Genomic DNA, 18,444 nt, shown 5'->3' with positions numbered 1-18,444 from the left:
TATATGTAATTGCACTCTTTCTTGGGTATTAGCAGGGTTTTCTTAATGCTCAAATGGTCGCCCAACGCAGCAGAGAGCTGCTAAGTCATCACTTCCGACAACAGAGGGTGGCTATGATGATGCAGCAGCAGCAGCAGCAGCAACAACAGCAACAGCAACAACAGCAGCAGCAGCAGCAGCAGCAGCAGCAGCAAACCCAGGCCTTCAGCCCACCTCCTAATGTGACTGCTTCCCCCAGCATGGATGGGCTTTTGGCGGGACCTGCAATGCCACAAGCTCCGCCACAACAGTTTCCATATCAACCAAATTATGGTAAATCTGACAGTGTAAATATGCCTTCTCCAAGTTAACATTACTAAGGACATAAGCTTCACTACATTTGTTGCACATGAAAGACAAAAAATACGATTCACTCCCTCTTTACTTCACAAGGAAAACAAAGTTAATTTAAACTATTGGAAAACAAAAGTGCTGCAGCACACAGGTAATTGAGACAGGTGTATCCTGTCATAGTTGAGTATTTTTTTTCAGGTGTTGTTTTTTTCAGTCCCACTCATTAAGAGTCCCCAAACTCTTATTTTGGAAGAAACACTGCAAAGTTGTCCCCTTGCCCCTTCTTATATGTTCCAGTATAGTAGAACTCTGTGATCTCTGAATGCTTGGTCAAGTCAGTGAGAGGAATGCACTTTGTGGACTTTTACGTTGATTTTCTAGGTGACTTGGATTTATTATTTTTTTGAGATAGGGTCTTGCTCTGTCACCCAGGCTGGAGTGCAGTGGTGCGATCTTGGCTCACTGCAACCTCCGCCTCCCAGGTTCAAGTGATTCTCCTGCCTCAGCCTCCCGAGTAGCTGGGACTACAGGTGTATCACACCACCCCTGGCTATTTTTTTTTGAATTTTTAATAGAGACGGGGTTTCACCATGTTAGCCAGGATGGTCTCGATCTCCTGACCTCGTGATCTGCCTGCCTCAGCCTCCCAAAGTGTTGGGATTACAGGCGTGAGCCACCGCGCCGGGTCCTGGATTTATTATTAATTACAGTGATGCAGATACCTCTTCAGTTCAGCCTTTGAGAGGTTCCAGGAACATGGTGGGGATAAAGGTGTCTACTGGGGAGCCCTGTCATCTGAGGATTGTAACTCCCCTGCCCTTTAAAGAGGGATAGAGTGATGTGAGTTCATACGGAGTCCGTTTTCTGCAGAAAGCCCGTTGAAGCAACTGTGGCCTTTCAGTGATCCAGATGGTGCTCCTTTCTGTAGTAAGCCTGTTACTCTAGTTGTCATCTTGGTGAGAATCTAGAATACCTGGGGGGCACCATCTTATAGCACTCTGTATCTTATACTTATCACTTCCACCCTCCCCCGCTTTAAAAAAAAAAAAAAAAACATAAAACTACTACAGAAATCTGATATTCTAAGGAGAAGGCATTTGGGCATTTTTATTTCTTCTGTTTTATTTTTGTAAGGAATGGGACAACAACCAGATCCAGCCTTTGGTCGAGTGTCTAGTCCTCCCAGTGCTATGATATCATCAAGAATGGGTCCCTCCCAGAATCCCATGATGCAACACCCCCAGGCTGCATCCATCTATCAGTCCTCAGAAATGAAGGGCTGGCCATCAGGAAATTTGGCCAGGAACAGGTAAAGAACAGTGACTTCTAAAGTTAGTCACATCTTAGTCCCAGAAGTCCAAGAACTTACTGTAATTTTCAGTCAAGCCTTTTTGTATGGAGAGATTGAAAGGACTGGGTTCATATTAGAAGGTGTGTTATTTGGCTTGTCCATTTTGAGAGTTCTTCAAGCATGCACATTATCTATTAGGGTATCTAGTACAGAAAGCTGTGAAAAATGGATCACAGGCTGTCAGGGAGTTTTCTCTCTGACATTCCCAGCTTAAGTATAGCAATGCTTGACACAATTGTAGTAGTTTCTGTGGGCATGCCCTTTGTCACTAAAGTGACTTCCAGAGGTAATATTACCGTTTCTTTACTTACAGCTCCTTTTCCCAGCAGCAGTTTGCCCACCAGGGGAATCCTGCAGTGTATAGTATGGTACACATGAATGGCAGCAGTGGTCACATGGGACAGATGAACATGAACCCCATGCCCATGTCTGGCATGCCTATGGGCCCTGATCAGGTATGAAATCGATTCCTTACCTTTTTCAAAAAGTTTTTCTTGTTCTCTGGATAGAACTAAAGCCTCAGCTATAATCAGAATGTCCTAGGTATATTTTAACTTGAATGTATAACTTAAAATATAGTAATTGAAAAAACTTGGTTTGAAGGCATTGGGCCATTGGATACTTTTGGTAAGCCAAGCTGCATTGTAAGATGGGATCTCAGGAACCTGAATCACTCAGCCAGAGCTGCACTATAAGCCATGAATGTGGGCATGGATTTTTTTGTTGTGTAAAGCATGTATTTTACTCAGTTTTTCTGGTTGCTAACAGAAATACTGCTGACATCTCTGCACCAGGACCTCTTAAGGAAACCACTGTACAAATGACACTGCACTAGGATTATTGGGAAGGAATCATTGTTCCAGGCATCTATCTTTGAAGAAAGGACCAGCTTTGAGCTCCGTCAAGGGTATTTTAAGTGATGTCATTTGAGCAGGACTGGATTTTAAGCCGAAGGGCAGTATCTACCTGGTTTTTTTTCTCTTCTCCTCCTGCTGTGTATCATGGTGTTCAAAACAGAAATATTTTTTGGCATTCCACCTCCTAGGGATATAATTCTGGAGATATGGAGTGCTACTGATCATAAAACTTTTGTGTCACTTTTTTCTGCCTTGCTAGCCAAAGTCTCTTAAATACACATAGGTGGGCCAGAGAACATTGGACAAATCAAGAGAGATTAGAACATCTGGTTTCTCTAGTTGCAGTATTGGACAAAGAGCATAGTCCCAGCCCTCAGGTGTTTTTGTCACTACCAAGTAGTTCTGTGTTGACCCTCTGTCCAGTGGAACTGATGATTCTGAATTGTCCTTTACTGATGGTGTTGAGTTGCTCTGTCCCTATTATTTGTCCTAGGTTTTCTCCTAATGAAGGTTTTCATTTGCCGTTCATGTGCTGTAATACTTCACCTCCAGGAACTGTCATGGATGTCCAGATGGCTTTGCAGAAGGGAAATGAGATGACAGTATTTAATTGCAGCAGTAGCAAACTTTTCACATGCTAATGTGCAGCTGAGTGCACTTTATTTAAAAAGTAATGGATAAATGCAATATTCTTGAGGTCTTGAGGGAATAGTGAAACACATTCCTGGTTTTTGTCTACACTTACGTGTTGGACAAGAACTATGATTTTTTTTTTTTTTAAAGTACTGGTGTCACCCTTTGCCTATATGGTAGAGCAATAATGCTTTTTGAAAATAAACTTCTGAAAACCCAAGGCCAGGTACTGCATTCTGAATCAGAATCTCGCAGTGTTTCTGTGAATAGACTTTTTTGTAAATACGACCTTTAAGATATTGTATTATGTAAAATATGTATATACCTTTTTTTGTAGGTCACAACAACTCATTTTTACAGAGTTTGTGAAGCTAAATATTTAACATTGTTGATTTCAGTAAGCTGTGTGTGGAGAGGCTACCAGTGGAAGAGACATCCCTTGACTTCCGTGGCCTGGCGGAGGGGTAGTGCTCCACAGCTTTTCCTTCCCCACCCCCAGCCTTAGATGCCTCGCTCTTCAATCTCTTAATCTAAATGCTTTTTAAAGAGATTATTTGTTTAGATGTAGGCATTTTAATTTTTTAAAAATTCCTCTACCAGAACTAAGCACTTTGTTAATTTGGGGGGAAAGAATAGATATGGGGAAATAAACTTAAAAAAAAAAAAATCAGGAATTTAAAAAAATCGAGCAATTTGAAGAGAATCTTTTGGATTTTAAGCAGTTCAAAATAATAGCAATTCATGAGTTGTGTGTGTGTGTGTGTGTGTGTATGTTCAATTATGTTACCTTTTCATCCCCTTTAGGAGCGTTTTCAGATTTTGGTTGCTAAGACCTGAATCCCACATTGAGATCTCGAGTAGAATCCTTGGTGTGGTTTCTGGTGTCTGCTCAGCTGTCCCCTCATTATACTAATGTGATGCTTTCATTATGTCCCTGTGGATTAGAATAGTGTCACTGTTACTTCTTAAGGAACTCAGTACCCAGAACAGCCAGTTTGACTGTGATTCAGAGCCACAGTCTAACTGAGCACCTTTGAAACCCCTCCCTTTTCTGCCCCCTGCCACTTTCTGCTGTTGCCTCTCTTTGACACCTGTTTTAGTCAGTTGGGAGGAAGGGAAACATGAAGTTTAATTCCCTTTATCTGGGTTACTTCATTTGGTTCAGATAGTTGAAGGAATTGGGTTTCTGAATGTCTGTGAATTTCAGAGGTCTCTGCTAGCCTTGGTGTCATTTTCTAGCAATAACTGAGAGCCAGGTAATTTTAAGAATTTCACACATTTAGTCAGTCTTTCTAGATGTCTCTGAAGGTAAGATCATTTAATATCTTTGATATGCTTACAAGTGAATCCTGATTATTTCCAGATCCACCACTAGAGTGGATCTTAGTTTCAAAGCAGTATAGACAATTATGAGTTTGCCCTCTTCCCCCCACCAACTTCAAAATATATCTTAAGATTGTAAATCTGAAAACTTCCATTGTAGTGGCCTGTGCTTTTCAGATAGTATACTCTCCTGTTTGGAGACAGAGGTACAACCAAGTCAGTCTGTCTCTGTGTTTTTCAGCTCAATTGTGTCTGAACCTTCTTTAAGCGATGTGTGTGGGGAGAAACAGAATGGTGCTCTTACCTTTCTTGACTTTAAAAAAATTATTAAAAAAAAAAAAATAAATTTTTTTGCAATCCTTTCCTCAGACCTGGCTGCAGGCTAACTGGAAGGCAGCACTCCCTTTTTTATATGGTAGAAAAATGAAGTTTATTGTAAGTTTTTATATTTTCTACTTGTTCATTTGGTGCAAACTCAAGATTTTGATTTTCTTTTAATAGGTGCAGTCTTTGAGATAATTTGTTTTTACCTGTATTGCCCTTTATCTTTTTTAGATAATTCTTTGTACTCCTGCTGTCTACCTCTCCACACCCCAGCACCCCCCATTTTTTCAAACCTTGGTATCTGTTGGGTGAACAGTATAATCTTTTCATCTGCTTTTACAATGTGGGATATTTCCAGTACCTACTTTTTTTTTTTTTTTTTTTTTTTTTTTTTTTTTTGCTGAATCCAAAGATATATAAATAAAATATATATATTTTATAAAGATTAGAATGATATAAAGGAGATACATGTTTCTTCCTTTAAAAAAAAATGGAAGTTACATTGTTAATGTTCATATTATGATGCCACTTTTCTAAACTGCATCTGGATTGAAAGGTGTAAATATCAATAACAGTGCTACTTAGTTATCAGTATTTAATATCTGAGGTGAGTTGGGGGTATCTATATTAGGGGTAGGGTATTACAGAAGATAATTGGCTTGATGTCCTAGAAGTTCTTTGATCCAGAGGTAGGTGCAGCTGAAAGTAAACAGAATGGATTGCCAGTTACATGTATGCCTGCCCAGTTCCCTTTTTATTTGCAGAAGCTGTGAGTTTTGTTCACAATTAGGTTCATAGGAGCAAAACCTCAAGGATTGATTTAATCAGAGGAATAAGAATTGTTTTCAACTCCAGGGGCACACTGTTAATACACGAGCAGGTGTTTTCTTTCTTCCTTTCTAATATATGGAATTTTGAAGAATGAAATATGAGAGCAATATTTAAATTCTCAGGAATTGACTTACACTCTTGAGAATGAATTCAGTTTCAATCAAGTTTACATTGTGTTGCTTTAAAAAAAAATAGAAATTATTCTTTATCCTACAAAGAATCAAAACCACATGAAATGACTTATGGGGATGGTGAGCTGTGACTGCTTTGCTGACCATTTTGGATGTCATTGTAAATAAAGGTTTCTATTTAAAATTGGAGCCTAAAGAGTTTTTTTTTTTTTTTTTTTTAAATCCCTGTTGGATTAAGGGTAAAGAAGATTAAGGAAGTCTATTTCAAATTATGGTAACAGTTTCTGAAGTTAAAAAACGCCACTAGGGAGTTGCTAGAGAGCCTTGGCCTGTTGGGGGCATTGAAACAAATGTGGGTGCTTTAGGGATTATCTCTGTCATCTGTTAAATGAGAAATGGGTTGGATTGGTGATAGCTGAAATCTGTCAACTACTTGTATCAGGTTAGATTACCTGATATACAAAGAAGGGTTGGCCAAGGTGAATTTCTTTGCAATTGATTAATACTTTTAAAAAATGAAGTAGCAAAGCTGGTATACTATGAGACTTACCTGTAGTCCCTTGAAGTATGGTAGACTTTAGTCAATCTACAACCATCTACTCCCCTTTTAAGAAAATCTTCTAAACCCAAAGGCATTTTCTTCCAAAAAGATGTTGACTGGTAGTATCTTGAATACGTTAAAAAAACAGACACACCAAAAAACTCCCAAGAAATGGCCTTTTACAAAATGTCAAAGGTTTCTTCATACCAACTGCTGGTCATTGGCTGCGGTTTTGAACACTGTATGACAATACTTATACTACAAAATTTTTTTTACAAATACAGTTTCATCAAAACTTGGGACATACATCAACTTCTTTTCAGTACCTTAAAAAAAAAAACATCAGTTCTGGGACATAACAAAGAAATACTAGGAGAAACGGTATCTGGACAGGAACAGAAATGTCCACAACTGCGAGGGATTTTCTTTTACACTGGCCACAGAGCGTTTATTGACACCACCACTCCTGAAAATTGGGGTTTCTTATTAGGTTCCCCTAAAAGTTCCCATGTTGGTTACATGTAAATAGTCACATATATACAGTGAAGGCAGTTTCTTCAGAGGCAACCAGGGTTTATAGTGCTAGGTAAATGTCATCTCTTTTGTGCTACTGACTCATTGCGAACTCTCTGCACTGTTTTCAGCCTCTCCACGTTGCCTCTGTCTTCTTAGTTCCTTCTTTGTGACAAACCAAAAGAATAAGAGGATTTAGAACAGGACTACTTTTCCCCTATGATTTAAAAATTCCAATGACTTTCGCCCTTGGGGGAAATTTCCAAGGAAATCTCGCTCGCTTTCTTCGTTTTCCTTTGTGAGCTTCTGGGGAGGGTTAGTGGTGACTTTCTGATACGAAAAAAATGCATTTTGTGCAGCTGGTGAGGTATAATCCAAAGCAAAAGCAGGGGCAAAAAATGGACTTCTTGAAGTTCTCTCTGCTCCTGCTGGTTATCCTCCAGAATCTGCCATGTTGACTGAGAGTGAGTGCTTGCTTTCTCAGGCCTCCTGGCCAATAGCATAGGTCTGCTGGAAATCACCCACATGGTTTTTCGTTGCCTGTGCAGTCAGTTGATGCCTCTGTGTTTTTGAAGGTCCACCTCTGTTGTTTCTTAACCTTCCCAGCCTTCCCACAGTTGTCCCCTAAAGAACGAAACAAACTCATCTTAGCATTTAGCTATCACGGTCTTTATCATGACTTCCTAATCAGTCCTATAGCTGAGGAAGCTTTGCTTCAAGGCTGCTGAGAATGAATATTTCTAGGTTACTTAGAAAGGGATTGCTACCACCTAGTCACCTCAATTTTTAGTTGTTTACTTATACACTCAATGCCTGGCAAGGATGGCATTTAAGGATCTGGATAGAATAGTGGCTAAGGAGATTGTGATATGTAAAGATTCTGTACCTTAATTCTAGAAGCACCAAAGAAAGGCTTAGGTGGCCTGTTACTAATGTCCTATTAAAGCCACACAGGTTTATATGCATATAAAGGAATAAATGAGTAGACCAGAGGTTGCAAATGGCAGCTTACCAAGGAGGGTAGTTTGCCCACATGGTTAACTTAATGTCAAATGAGATGATAATGATAAAGAATTCTCACACATACCTGCATTTTTGGATTTGCTCAGTGAATTAGAAAATCTGGCAAACCTCAGCCCATTCCTGCGGGGAGCAAACTGGCCTGCTCCCTTTAGAATAGACGTGAACTTTCCAGGTTGCCAGTCTCAGTCCCTGCCAGCCTCCAATGGCACTGGAGTGAGAGTCTGTAGCTGTAGCATGGGCTTTTTGGAAACCATTTAATGAGGCCATCCTACTGCTGATGTTGTATACCAGTTAGCACTTTCGCAGCCATAGCCTTCAAGATGCCTGGCAGTTTGTAATATTTAAATGCTTCTCAACCGCTAAGTAATAGCTCAAGTTTACCAAGCACAGATTATAGCGAGAACAGCAGTGTACTGGACAAGGCATTAATGTAAAACATGAAATGGATTCAAGTGTTTTCTTACGGAAAGATGTGCATTAGTACTTCCCCGCCACCCTCATTATGAGAACAAATGAAGGGTGGTATGTAAGAAATGGCATGCAAATAGAATAGCATTGGCAAAATGAAGCAGTCAGAACCATATCTCTATTTGTAAGCTGGTTCCTCAACTCACAGTGATTTGGAAGAAGGTCTCTTCATTTCTGGCCACTTTCGACGCTGAAACTGCCTAAGTTTTCAAGTGTCAAAAGGAGAATGAATGTTAACCATCACCAAGAAAGAAAAAGTCCCCAAAGAACTATACAAAGAAGGTCTCCTAGGTGACAGCTATCTTTGGTGGGTGATCCTGGTCTCGGGCAGACAAGAGGAAGGGCAGTGTCTCAACATAACAGGTGCGGACTCACAGAGATGAGACTGAAGGATGGGCCAAGATAGGATAACTTTGTTTAGGCTTGAATAATAAAAAGAAATACCTGTATTGCTCATAGCTTCCTCCATCTTTAAGTCCTAAATAGAGGAGAAATAAAAAAACAAAACAGGAGCAGATAGTTCAGGCAAAGCTACCCCAACACACCAGAAAACCATCTTACACTTTTTTGTCACAATCCCATGATGTTGATAGTGTTCCCTATTCAAGAGTAGACGGAATTATGAGGGGAACCTGCCCTAAGTCTCCTAGGTAGCCTTGTAGATTGCCTAAAATCCAGAGTCACCACGATCAGTTTCAGGACCCTGATGGCTTCATTCAGTGCTGACCTTAGTCATGGTGAGGGAGGTAGACGCGGGCCTGAACATCTGTGCTCCAGAGGACAGAAAGCCAAGAGCCCTGACCAAGTGCAGGAGGGAGTAATAGCTCAAGTTTACCAAGCACAGATTATAGTGAGAACAGCAGTGTACCGGACAAGGCATTAATGTAAAACACGAAATGGATTCAAGTGTTTTCTTAGGGAAAGATGTGCATTAGTACTTCCCCGCCATCCTCATTATGAGAACAAATGAAGGGTGGTGTGGGCTCTGGGGAAGTTTTCCTGAGGACATGGCAGGATCGAGTGTGTGGGCTCTGGGGTCAGCCCACCTTGTTCACTTTACTCCTCCATAGAATGAGGATAAGAAGATTCACCTTAAAAGCTTATCAGCTAACACATGTAAAACGCTCAGCACACAGCCTGGCACACAGTGACTTATTGTCATTGCACTTTGATCACAAGAGTAGCAGCGCTTGAGTGGCAGAGGTTAGGAAGCCACTAGTGAAAATTCCAATCATATCAGGCTCCTCACCAGGAAGTATTAGTGCAACATCTTCTGTAAACACAGTAGCTCTCCCCTCTTCATAACTAGAGCTGACTGTGGCATCTGAATTCTTCCTCCTAAGCTGTGTAGCCATGTTCCTGACATGAACTCCAGGCGTCCTCCTAGACACAGTCCCTTCCCCAAGGGACTTCAAATATCAAAGGTTTTAGGCCAGTCTCTCTCACTAGTAAGTGAACTTCATTTTTCTTTTAGCTTTAATTTTTTTTTACTTTTATTTTTAGAGATGGGGCGACAGTTCTGTCTCCCAGGCTGGAGTGCAGTGGCGCTATCATAGCTCACTGTAACCTTGACCGCCTGGGCTCAAGTATCCTCCCACCTCAGCCTCCCAAAGCCCTGGAATCATAGGCATGAGCCACCATGCCTGGTCAGCTTTTTTCATCTTAAAATTTCTATCTAGTTGGCATTCTAGATTTAAAACTGCAGATTTTGTCCTGTCCCAAACAAAACTCAGGATTTACCTGGGACTCCTAATCCTGCACCTCCCATCACCATATTCTACTGGGGGCTTCACCACCTGAATCTGAAATCCATCATCTTCACTGCTCCCACCTCTAGTCCAAGCCACCATCATTTCTCCCTGGATAACTGTGCCATCTTCGCTGTTTGCTCCCATAAAGTCCCATTCTCCACCTAGCAATGTCAGTGCCCAGGTTAAAACCCTCCATTGGCTTCCTGATACACCTCAAATGAAATCTCAACTCTACCACGGCCTCTCACAGGGTATCCTGATGCCCTCCTGCCACTCTCCACTGGCCTCAGTTGTGCTGGCTGTACCACCTAGGCTGCTTTCTGCTCCTCACACTTCAAGTTTCCTGAAACGCCAGCCCTCCACGTTTTCTCAGTGGTCGATTGCGTCCTACTCTTCAGGACTCAGTTCAGAGGTCTGACCCTGGTTTTATTAAGTGGTGCCTTTCCCCAGTCACACTGGATTCTACCATCCAGTTTTACTCTTTCCATACAAGCCAGAGGCCTCCCGCTGTGGACTGCTCTTCTTAGGACAACACCGGCTCCACACAAGTCAGCCAGGATGGGGTCATCTTTAGTCAACATGGTTTCAGGTCTAAGTTCTCAGGAAATATTTGTTGAATGCATGAGTGAACAAAAGGGAGGAAATGAAACGAGGGAATTCTGTGTGTTTCCTGGACAGCTGATGCTGGTGTTCCTCTCTCAGGAAGCACAGCTTGTCAAAGGTCATCTGCCTGCTATGGACAGGGGCTCCCATGACTCGTCTGGAACTGCATCACTTCCCAAAGCCTGGTCATTTCGGGCTCATTCTTGGGGTAGACACCACCTCCTGAGTCCCTTCCTTTGGTTACCCTGCTCTCCAAAGGCCCCATGTTGGGGTGCCTACTCACCCAGGTCCATGTTTCGAGTCCGGGGGTTACACTGCTTGTAACCCTTGCAGCTCCTCAGCTCCATGAGCTGTACATGTAGCTGGTTGAGGACATCCCTGTCCAGTGTGTTCACTGCGTTCATCAGCTAGTTGCAAAAAGGGTAGTCTGTCAACAAGGTAAGTACAGGGACTCTCCCCGTGCCCTTCTTCTACCAACCAGGGGACATATTTCAGGCAGGTGGAAGGTGCTAGGGGCTGGTGACCTGCTTACTCCAACTTCAACTTCTGCAAGAGCCAGCATTTGGAAGAGTTAGGTGACCTTTTGGCTTCGAGTCCCACCAGGTTCTCTCTTAATGAGAATGAAAACTCAGGAGAATAAACACCATGTCTGTCTGTATTTAATGTTGGAGTTCTGCAGCCACTAGTCAGGAAACTTCCCAAGCTCGGAAAGAAAGCCTTCCAAGTCTTGGTTTTCTCAGCAGCCTTCATTCAGATTTGCAATCCTCCTGATTGCAAAGCAGCCATTTGATGAAAGGATGGGTAAGTGACTTGGGTTCTTGTGTAGTCTGGGAGCTACCGGTGACGGACTTACCACCCCTTTGGTAAAGTATGAGGGTGAACCTATCTAAGGAGAAAGACTGGACACCTATATAGTAATTAAAGCATTTGTGCTGCTGATATTTAAACATCAGATTTCATTTAAAAAATTATTTCAGGCTTTTCTTGAAAGGTCAAAGCCTGGGCAATACCAAGGCCACAGGACAGGAAAGTTCTAGTGCTGGAGCTCAGCAGTCACTGTCCCTGTACAAGAGCCCACATGTTCCGATGACCAGACATGTCACTGCTCCTTCTGGTCTTGTGTGGTCCTGAGCCACGTGAGTCGTGTGTGTGTTTAGATGGCTTACTGTACGGAAGCACTTAGCAGAGTGCTTGGTGCAGTGTGTTACTGTTACATTAGCCGTGTGGTCTGTGCAGGCCCTGCAGTGGGTAATATCTGGCTTGATCCTACAGCTTGACGGTTTTAGGAGTCTTCACAAGTTCCGGCAAAGCCTGGTTGAATGCTGCATGTTAAGTTAGAGGGAAGAAGCCACATATATTACACATGCAGGGTGATGGAGGCAAAACACAGGGTGATGGAGGCAAAAAAGGCTGATTGAACATGGAATCCCCCAATCTCAGCGGCTTCACAACTTACTCCCAGTGGCTCAGGGACTCAGTGGGACTTGGATAATTTGTCATGACTTCCCTGAGGTTGGGGGGGTGGCCTACCTGGCAGCACTGGGGTAACCTATACCCCCATCTCTCTAGCTCAGGTTGTCTGTACCTGGTAGGGGTCTGTGTTGAGATCAAAGTACTCTAGGAAGCCAGTTGCAAATTCACAGAAGAGGAAATTGTGAGTCTCGTTGATGGTCCTCATGCACCAGTACGTGTTATTGTTGGCGCTGGTGCAGGCACAGAAAGGCCCCACTGGCAAGGAAGAGAGAGCATGTCCTGAGTGCCTGCGGGAGGAAGCCCCATCTGCCAATAGTGATTCCCATCAGGGACAGCCCCCGAAACCAGTTCATCAAATGCCAAGAGGCTGTCCCAAGCACTGTGGACCCCTGGTGTCAGGGACCCCCTTTCTGAGAGAGGTCTGAGTCACTTAAGTGGAGAAGTTTCTTGGCGCCCCGGGCCCCAGCCTGTCCACCTCTGCCCTGGGCTTGCTCACGTGTCCAGAAAGGCGCCGTCTGCCAGTGCTGGTTGTCGTGGGTGAAGCACGTGAGGCCTGGCATGCTGCACGTGTCGTTGTTCTGCAGGCGTTTGAGCAGCTTGCGGAGTTTCTTCTTGCGCTTCTGCTCCCGCAACAGCCACACCTTGTCCTTCTCTTGTAGACCCTTCCTATGGGCGCAGAGGGCCACACACGCCTTGGGCCTCTGAGGGATCAGTGACCCCGTGTCTCTGCTCTTCCTGTCCACCTAGGGGCTGGGCTGAGGCTTCTCCAGCAGCCATGGGCATAGCAATTCAGGGTTCCAAGTCCCAGTGCTGATCCAAGGCAGAGCTGGGACCAGAACCTGGATCTTCTGTCATTCTACTTTAACTCCCAAGGGGGCACAGAGCTGGGGACAGAGCCAGGCAGCTACTGGGACTCCTGTTGGCATCCCTTTCCCCTCCTTCCTGTGTCCTGCCCTGCTTGGTGGAATTGCCGCAACCCCATTTACAGTGTTGATTGGGAAATAAGGCCTCTTCGAGGGCCACCGCGGACTTCCCAGGGAAGGGCCTGGACTTCTTTCCTTTTCTTCTGTATTTTAGCTTAAGGGAGGGCCACCTCCTCATGCTAGGCCTCTGCATCTCTTCCCCAGGACCTCAAGCTGCCCTTACCTGAAAGGATGCAGACTGGAGCCTTTGTGCTTGAGGCGGCCTTTGTGCTGGGTGTGGTAGCTGTAACAGACCCCCCAGCCCCAGGCTTCAGGAGTGGCTCAGAGGGCTCCGCTGGCACGTGCAAGCTGTGGTTTCTGGGACTCCCGTGTGTTGCTGCTGCCCCACTCCCCTGTTCCTCCTTCTGGGATGGTGGTGGGGAGGGTACAACCCTATCCCCAAGGCAGCAGGTACCTGCCTGGGTGGCTTCATTCTCCAGGCGTGCACCAGGACTCTTCCTGGGATTTTGCTAGACTTTAGAAGGTCGCGTTAGTTGTAATTTAGCCACGACTAGAAACTGGGCCTGGCTTTAGGTGCGTCAGCCTCAGCATCCTTTTTCCTTTCCTTTTGTGATGGTTAATTGTACACATCAAAGCCTCAGCATCGTGAGGTTGGTTCCCTCACCGCCCTGCCTACTCACGCTTGGTTGGGGCCAGCACAGGGGAGCTTGTGTTTTGCAAGACTTTCTGGAAAGACGGCAGGGCTTCTGCAGCTGTGCTGTCCAGTACGGGAGCCACTGGCCACAGGTGGCTACTTCAGTTTGAATTAAGCAAAATAAAAAATTCGGCTCCTTAGTGACACCAGCCACAACTTCAAGTGTGCACCAGCCACGCGTGGCATAGTGCAGACATAGCCCATTTCCATCAGCACAGAATGTTCTACTGGACACAGCTGTTCTAGAGTTCAGTCCTTTGGGCCAGGGGATCCCTGAGCCAGGAACATGGACCTCAGACCACGTGGGGGCTTTCTGAAAGGGCAATCGGCAGAGGCACTTTTCCGGCCTGGAGCCGGCTCTGCACAGCCAGCACGGGTCTCTTGCCAGCAGTACTGGAATCTGGGCGCCAGCCTGGCTGAGGAACGGTTCTGTGTGCCACACTGGCTGACAATAGAGATGTAAATTATGGATTTTTTTTTTTTTTTTTTTATGCCATGAGGGGAGATTTAAAAAGATTAAAAAAAAAAAAGGGGGTCAATCACAAGAGGGGATGAACTGAACTGTCCTGTAGGAGGATGGGGTCTTAGGTCCCTGTGCTACTGCCTCACCTGATTTTGTGACAGTCACATTCTTCTGGCCGCTTTTTCTTCAGGTGACCTCGGACTTCCCTCAGGTTCTTAATTTTGTTCTGCAGGGTTTCAATCTGAGGGAGGGGCAGGAGAGGAGGCCTTGAAACCTTCACGGCTGGACAAGAAAGGCTTGGCCTGGTGACCGCCCCCATGCTGCCGTGTCTGCTCAGCAGCGGCAGCCTGCCCTGCCCGGGCCTCAGGGCCAGCACCGGCATGTTTGGGTGGGGAGGACTTGTTCTGCCTGCTGAAGGAAGCCCACCTTCCCCTCCGGGCAGCCCTTGCAAGGGAACCGAGTCCTTTTCCTGGCCTGGCCTGCGGAGGAAACTGCTGAGCCCCGAGGGCGGCTCCAGTGTCTTCCCTGGGCTTGATGAAAGGCCTCATCATAGCGTAGACTTCTTGTAAGTCAAAAGGGGGACAAGGTGGCTAAGCCATCCTCCCTCAGACAGACTGGGCAGCAAGCTGTCTCATGTTGGGACTGACGCCTATCCCTGGGTGGAGGAATCTGTGGGGACCTCACTTCACCTCTCCAGCCCCTTCCCTGGGTTGGGCCTCACTGCCCTCCCACCATGAGCCGGGGGTCCTGCCAGGCCCTTGGTGGCTGACGGCACGCTCCTCTCCTGCTCTCCACTCACCTCGTGGTCGATGTGCAACTTGTGGTCCTTCCAGGCCTGCAGGGACTTGTACAGGTCCAGGTCACACTGGACTGTATCGTTCTCTAGGATGTAGCACCTGCTTGAGAGAAGGGATCACGTGTGGCTCAGAGGAGGTGGAGGGGGCCCAGCCCAGGGGCTCAAGAGGTGTGGGAAGCCCCTGCTGAGGTCTGTCCTGTCCCCTTCACCCTCGACTTCCACCTGGACACTCACCGATGTGTCACTTTAATGGGGTTGGCGGCTGAGTAGTCGGGAAGGCCTCCGGTGCCACTGAAGTCCCCACCATCCTTGTCATCTTGGTCCTCAGGGGCCCCTGGCCAGTGCCGCTTGGTGAGGTTTCGGGGCTGGGCGGCATCACCCAGGCCTACGTGGTACACCCTGCCGTCCACCTCGATGGCCACTGAGCGGATGGAGCGATTGCGGGCGTAGCTGGCCTTGTACTCTGTGGGCATCAGAGGGGTGGTGGAGTTAGGGAGGCGGGAAAGGCTGGCCAGGCTCCCTGGGCAGTGGGTCCTTCATTAAGATAGGGCCGGGCTTCCAAGCATGAGGCTCAGCTTTGCCTGTGACCTGAGGGGCTGTGAAATCTACCCGCCTGCTCGCAGATCCTGGACCGCAGGGGAGGGCCTCAAGGCGATCACGCCGGCAAAACTGAAGTCCTGGAGCCAAGAAGCCACTGGCTCTAGAGGATTTCAAGCAAGAGCTGCTTGTGGGTAAACAAATAGCGGTACATCATCTGTACGACGGAATATGCGACCAGAACCAGAAGTGAGGTTCTGATTCACGCTAGAGCGCAGATGAATGTCAAAAGCATGTTGGGTGAAAGCAGCCAGACACAAAGTAGGCTCATATTGTTACATTCTATTTATAGGAACTAACCAGAATGGGTAGATCTATAGCGGCAGAAAGAAGATTGGTGGTTGCCAGAGGCTGGGGGAGAGGGTAGTTGAGGAGTGATTGCCTTGTGGGTACGGGGTTCCCTTTTGGGGTGATATTTTAGAACTAGAGGTGTGTAACATTGTGAACCTATTAAATGTCTCTGCATTGTATACAATTGTAAAAATGGTAAGTTTTATGTTATCTGAACTTCACCTCAATTAAAAAGGAAAGAAGTATCATGGATATAAAAACGTTGATTTAAACAGGGGAAAAAGGGGCCCTGCAGTGCCTGTCTCTGGGTATATATGGACGGGGACTGGGGAAGCCACTTAGCTTCTGTGAGTCCCAGGGAGCTGGAGGCTGCCCACCAGGTGGTAGGCAGGTGCTACATCCAGGTGGGCCGGCGACAAGGCTGAGAGGGGCTTTAGCATACGCCCCGACGCTGAAAACTCAGGCGTGCAGGCTGGAGTGACGCCCCAGGTGGCCTATATCTTCTATGGCTCAAAACCAAATCTGAGCTGGTGAGATTAAATAAAAAGGTGGCGGTGATGTAGGGATCCAGATTTCCAGCTTCCGGAAAGGAGACAGGTCTCACAAGCCCACAGTTCCATACGGTCAGGACGGGCCGGAGACGGGCGGCCCCTCTGGCTGCCCACTGTCGTCCCTGTTGGCCAGAGCCCCCGTCACTCCTTTCTGTTTTAAAATCTCTGCCCACCTGACATAAGTCTGGCCTCAGCATGCATGCACTGCAGTTGTCATCCTTCTCCAGATGTGCCTCATTTAAAGAGAAGGGCCTGGAGCCAGTGAGTGCCAGGTTTTGTTGGATCCCAAGTGACCCCAAGATGGTGACCAAGGAGGACCAGCTGGAGGCAGGTGGTGGCGGAAGGCGGTGGAAGAAGGAAGGAAAGGGCTTCCTTTCCCACGTGGCCACTCTTGGGGGATGTTTTGTATCTTTTAGTTCTCAGACACCTTGCATCACAGTCACAAGGGCCGAAGGATCCTAAGGGGAGAGGGAAGGCCTCCCCTCTCCGGCAAAGCCTTGGGCCTTTCTCCTGGGCGCTTCCCTCCCTCGATTGAGTCTCCTGACGCACGTACACAAAGAGCCGAGGATGCTCCCTGTGCCGAGCAGGTCCTGCCCTGAGAGGCTCAGGAAATGGACCCAGCGTGTCCTCTTCACTCCTTTAGTCCCAGTCGGCTTATGAGTGAGTGGTTTTGTCTCTTTCCACCCTCCATCTCCCAGCTCTAGACTCAGGGGTCCCTAAACCATGGCCTAAGGGCCCAGGCCAGCCTCCATCTGTCTTTGCGAATACAGTTTCACTGGGTACAGCGGCTCGCGTTCGCTCACACCTCTGCAGTCGCAGGGCTGAGTCGCAAAGCCCCAGACCTTCACTCTCCAGCCCTTCATAGCCACGGTCTGCCGGCCCTGTGTGAATCCTCTCCTGTACCGAAGCCACACGACCTGCTCTCCCCGTCTCTCTCACTGTGTCCGTGTCCAGAGTCCCGGAGGTCCCCTTCCTGCCACACCAACAGGGCATGGGACAGGACTTCGTAAGCCGGTGGCCAAGAGCTTTGACTCTGCAATCGGATGGCTGAGGTGCAAACCCCTGAGCACATGTGTGGCCTCGGCGATTTCGGTAACTTCTCAGGATGGTGCCTACCCTACAAGGGCTCCTTGGAGGATAGCACGAAACACAACTAGTGAAGCATTCATGCCTGATGAGCTGGCAGGGGGTGGGGACTCTGCCTGCAGGTGATGTCCTCACCTAAGGTGATGCCGCGCAGCCCCGAAACCTCACCATTACGCCCACTCCCTGCCTCTCCACGCCAGTGACCCCCTGTGTGATGTGGCTGCCCGTGCCCACTGTGCTTCTCACCACTCTTGGCCACACCAGTCACCTCTCTGTGACTGGGACCCGCCACACTCATTGTGAGTACAGGGCCTTTGTACCTCATCTTCCTCCTCCTCAGAACACTTGTTCTCTGGCCGGTCACAAGGCTTGCTCCTTTCTGTACAGGTGAGGATCACGGGGGGTCCCAGCTCTGACATACACTCACATGAGGATTCTGACCAGGGCTGAGCTGACTCTCGGCTACTTTTAGGTATTTTTCTTTCCTCTAAGCATTAATAGGGGGGAAAACAGCTGAATCTCTCCCTGCAAGATGTTGTATTATTTAAAGATTATCGACTGTGCCACATACTGAAGCAAGGAGATGCTGGCTGTGTAATCCAATCTGGAAACCAATCATCCTATTCAGCTAGAAAAGTTAATGCAGTAGTTCCTAATCAGCTGGTGAGGAAAGGGACCAGAGGATCATCAGCTGGGAAGTGTTGTTTGAGGCAGTGGCTGGGCTGCTACAGAAAGAGACTTATCTGCTCCACGATGAGGACATTTGCTGCCTGGCCGGATGGCCCAGAGGAGACCACTGCGCCTGCCGTTGGAGACCTCGATCCTCAATCTCTAATTAGTCTGTGGCACAATATCATCCATTGTATAAAGAAAGGACCTTTTTTTTTT

At 46.6% G+C, this 18,444-nt stretch overlaps 2 protein-coding genes across 9 annotated transcripts in view; one reads left to right on the top strand and one right to left on the bottom strand.

Annotated features, from left to right (window-relative positions):
• The window catches only part of NCOA3 (nuclear receptor coactivator 3), a 154,368-nt gene extending 148,396 nt beyond the window's left edge, over window positions 1–5,972 (top strand). For 4 of the 5 annotated variants that reach the window (XM_008014728.3, XM_073006036.1, XM_008014735.3 and 1 more), the window contains 4 exons: window positions 33–312; window positions 1,468–1,642; window positions 1,998–2,139; window positions 2,453–5,972. In XM_008014728.3, coding sequence (XP_008012919.2) covers window positions 33–312; window positions 1,468–1,642; window positions 1,998–2,139; window positions 2,453–2,464 — 609 coding nt within the window. In that variant the 3' untranslated portion in view covers window positions 2,465–5,972. The remainder of the gene's footprint in view (window positions 1–32; window positions 313–1,467; window positions 1,643–1,997; window positions 2,140–2,452) is intronic. The other variant, XM_008014754.3, reaches the window with a different exon arrangement.
• Window positions 5,973–6,745: 773 nt separating this feature from the next.
• SULF2 (sulfatase 2) overlaps window positions 6,746–18,444 on the bottom strand; it is a 128,716-nt gene continuing 117,017 nt past the window's right edge. For all 4 annotated transcript variants that reach the window (XM_008014775.3, XM_008014807.3, XM_037982667.2 and 1 more), the window contains 10 exons: window positions 15,266–15,494; window positions 15,035–15,131; window positions 14,382–14,476; window positions 13,302–13,361; window positions 12,652–12,821; window positions 12,268–12,410; window positions 10,966–11,089; window positions 8,773–8,806; window positions 8,475–8,528; window positions 6,746–7,461 (listed from right to left, as the gene is read on the bottom strand). In XM_008014775.3, the coding sequence (XP_008012966.3) occupies window positions 7,431–7,461; window positions 8,475–8,528; window positions 8,773–8,806; window positions 10,966–11,089; window positions 12,268–12,410; window positions 12,652–12,821; window positions 13,302–13,361; window positions 14,382–14,476; window positions 15,035–15,131; window positions 15,266–15,494 (1,037 nt within the window). In that variant the 3' untranslated portion in view covers window positions 6,746–7,430. The remainder of the gene's footprint in view (window positions 7,462–8,474; window positions 8,529–8,772; window positions 8,807–10,965; window positions 11,090–12,267; window positions 12,411–12,651; window positions 12,822–13,301; window positions 13,362–14,381; window positions 14,477–15,034; window positions 15,132–15,265; window positions 15,495–18,444) is intronic.

This window comes from Chlorocebus sabaeus, chromosome 2 (genome assembly GCF_047675955.1).
Source record: "Chlorocebus sabaeus isolate Y175 chromosome 2, mChlSab1.0.hap1, whole genome shotgun sequence".
In the NCBI taxonomy this organism is placed as follows: domain Eukaryota; kingdom Metazoa; phylum Chordata; class Mammalia; order Primates; family Cercopithecidae; genus Chlorocebus; species Chlorocebus sabaeus.
This window is presented reverse-complemented; position numbering and strand designations above follow the sequence as displayed.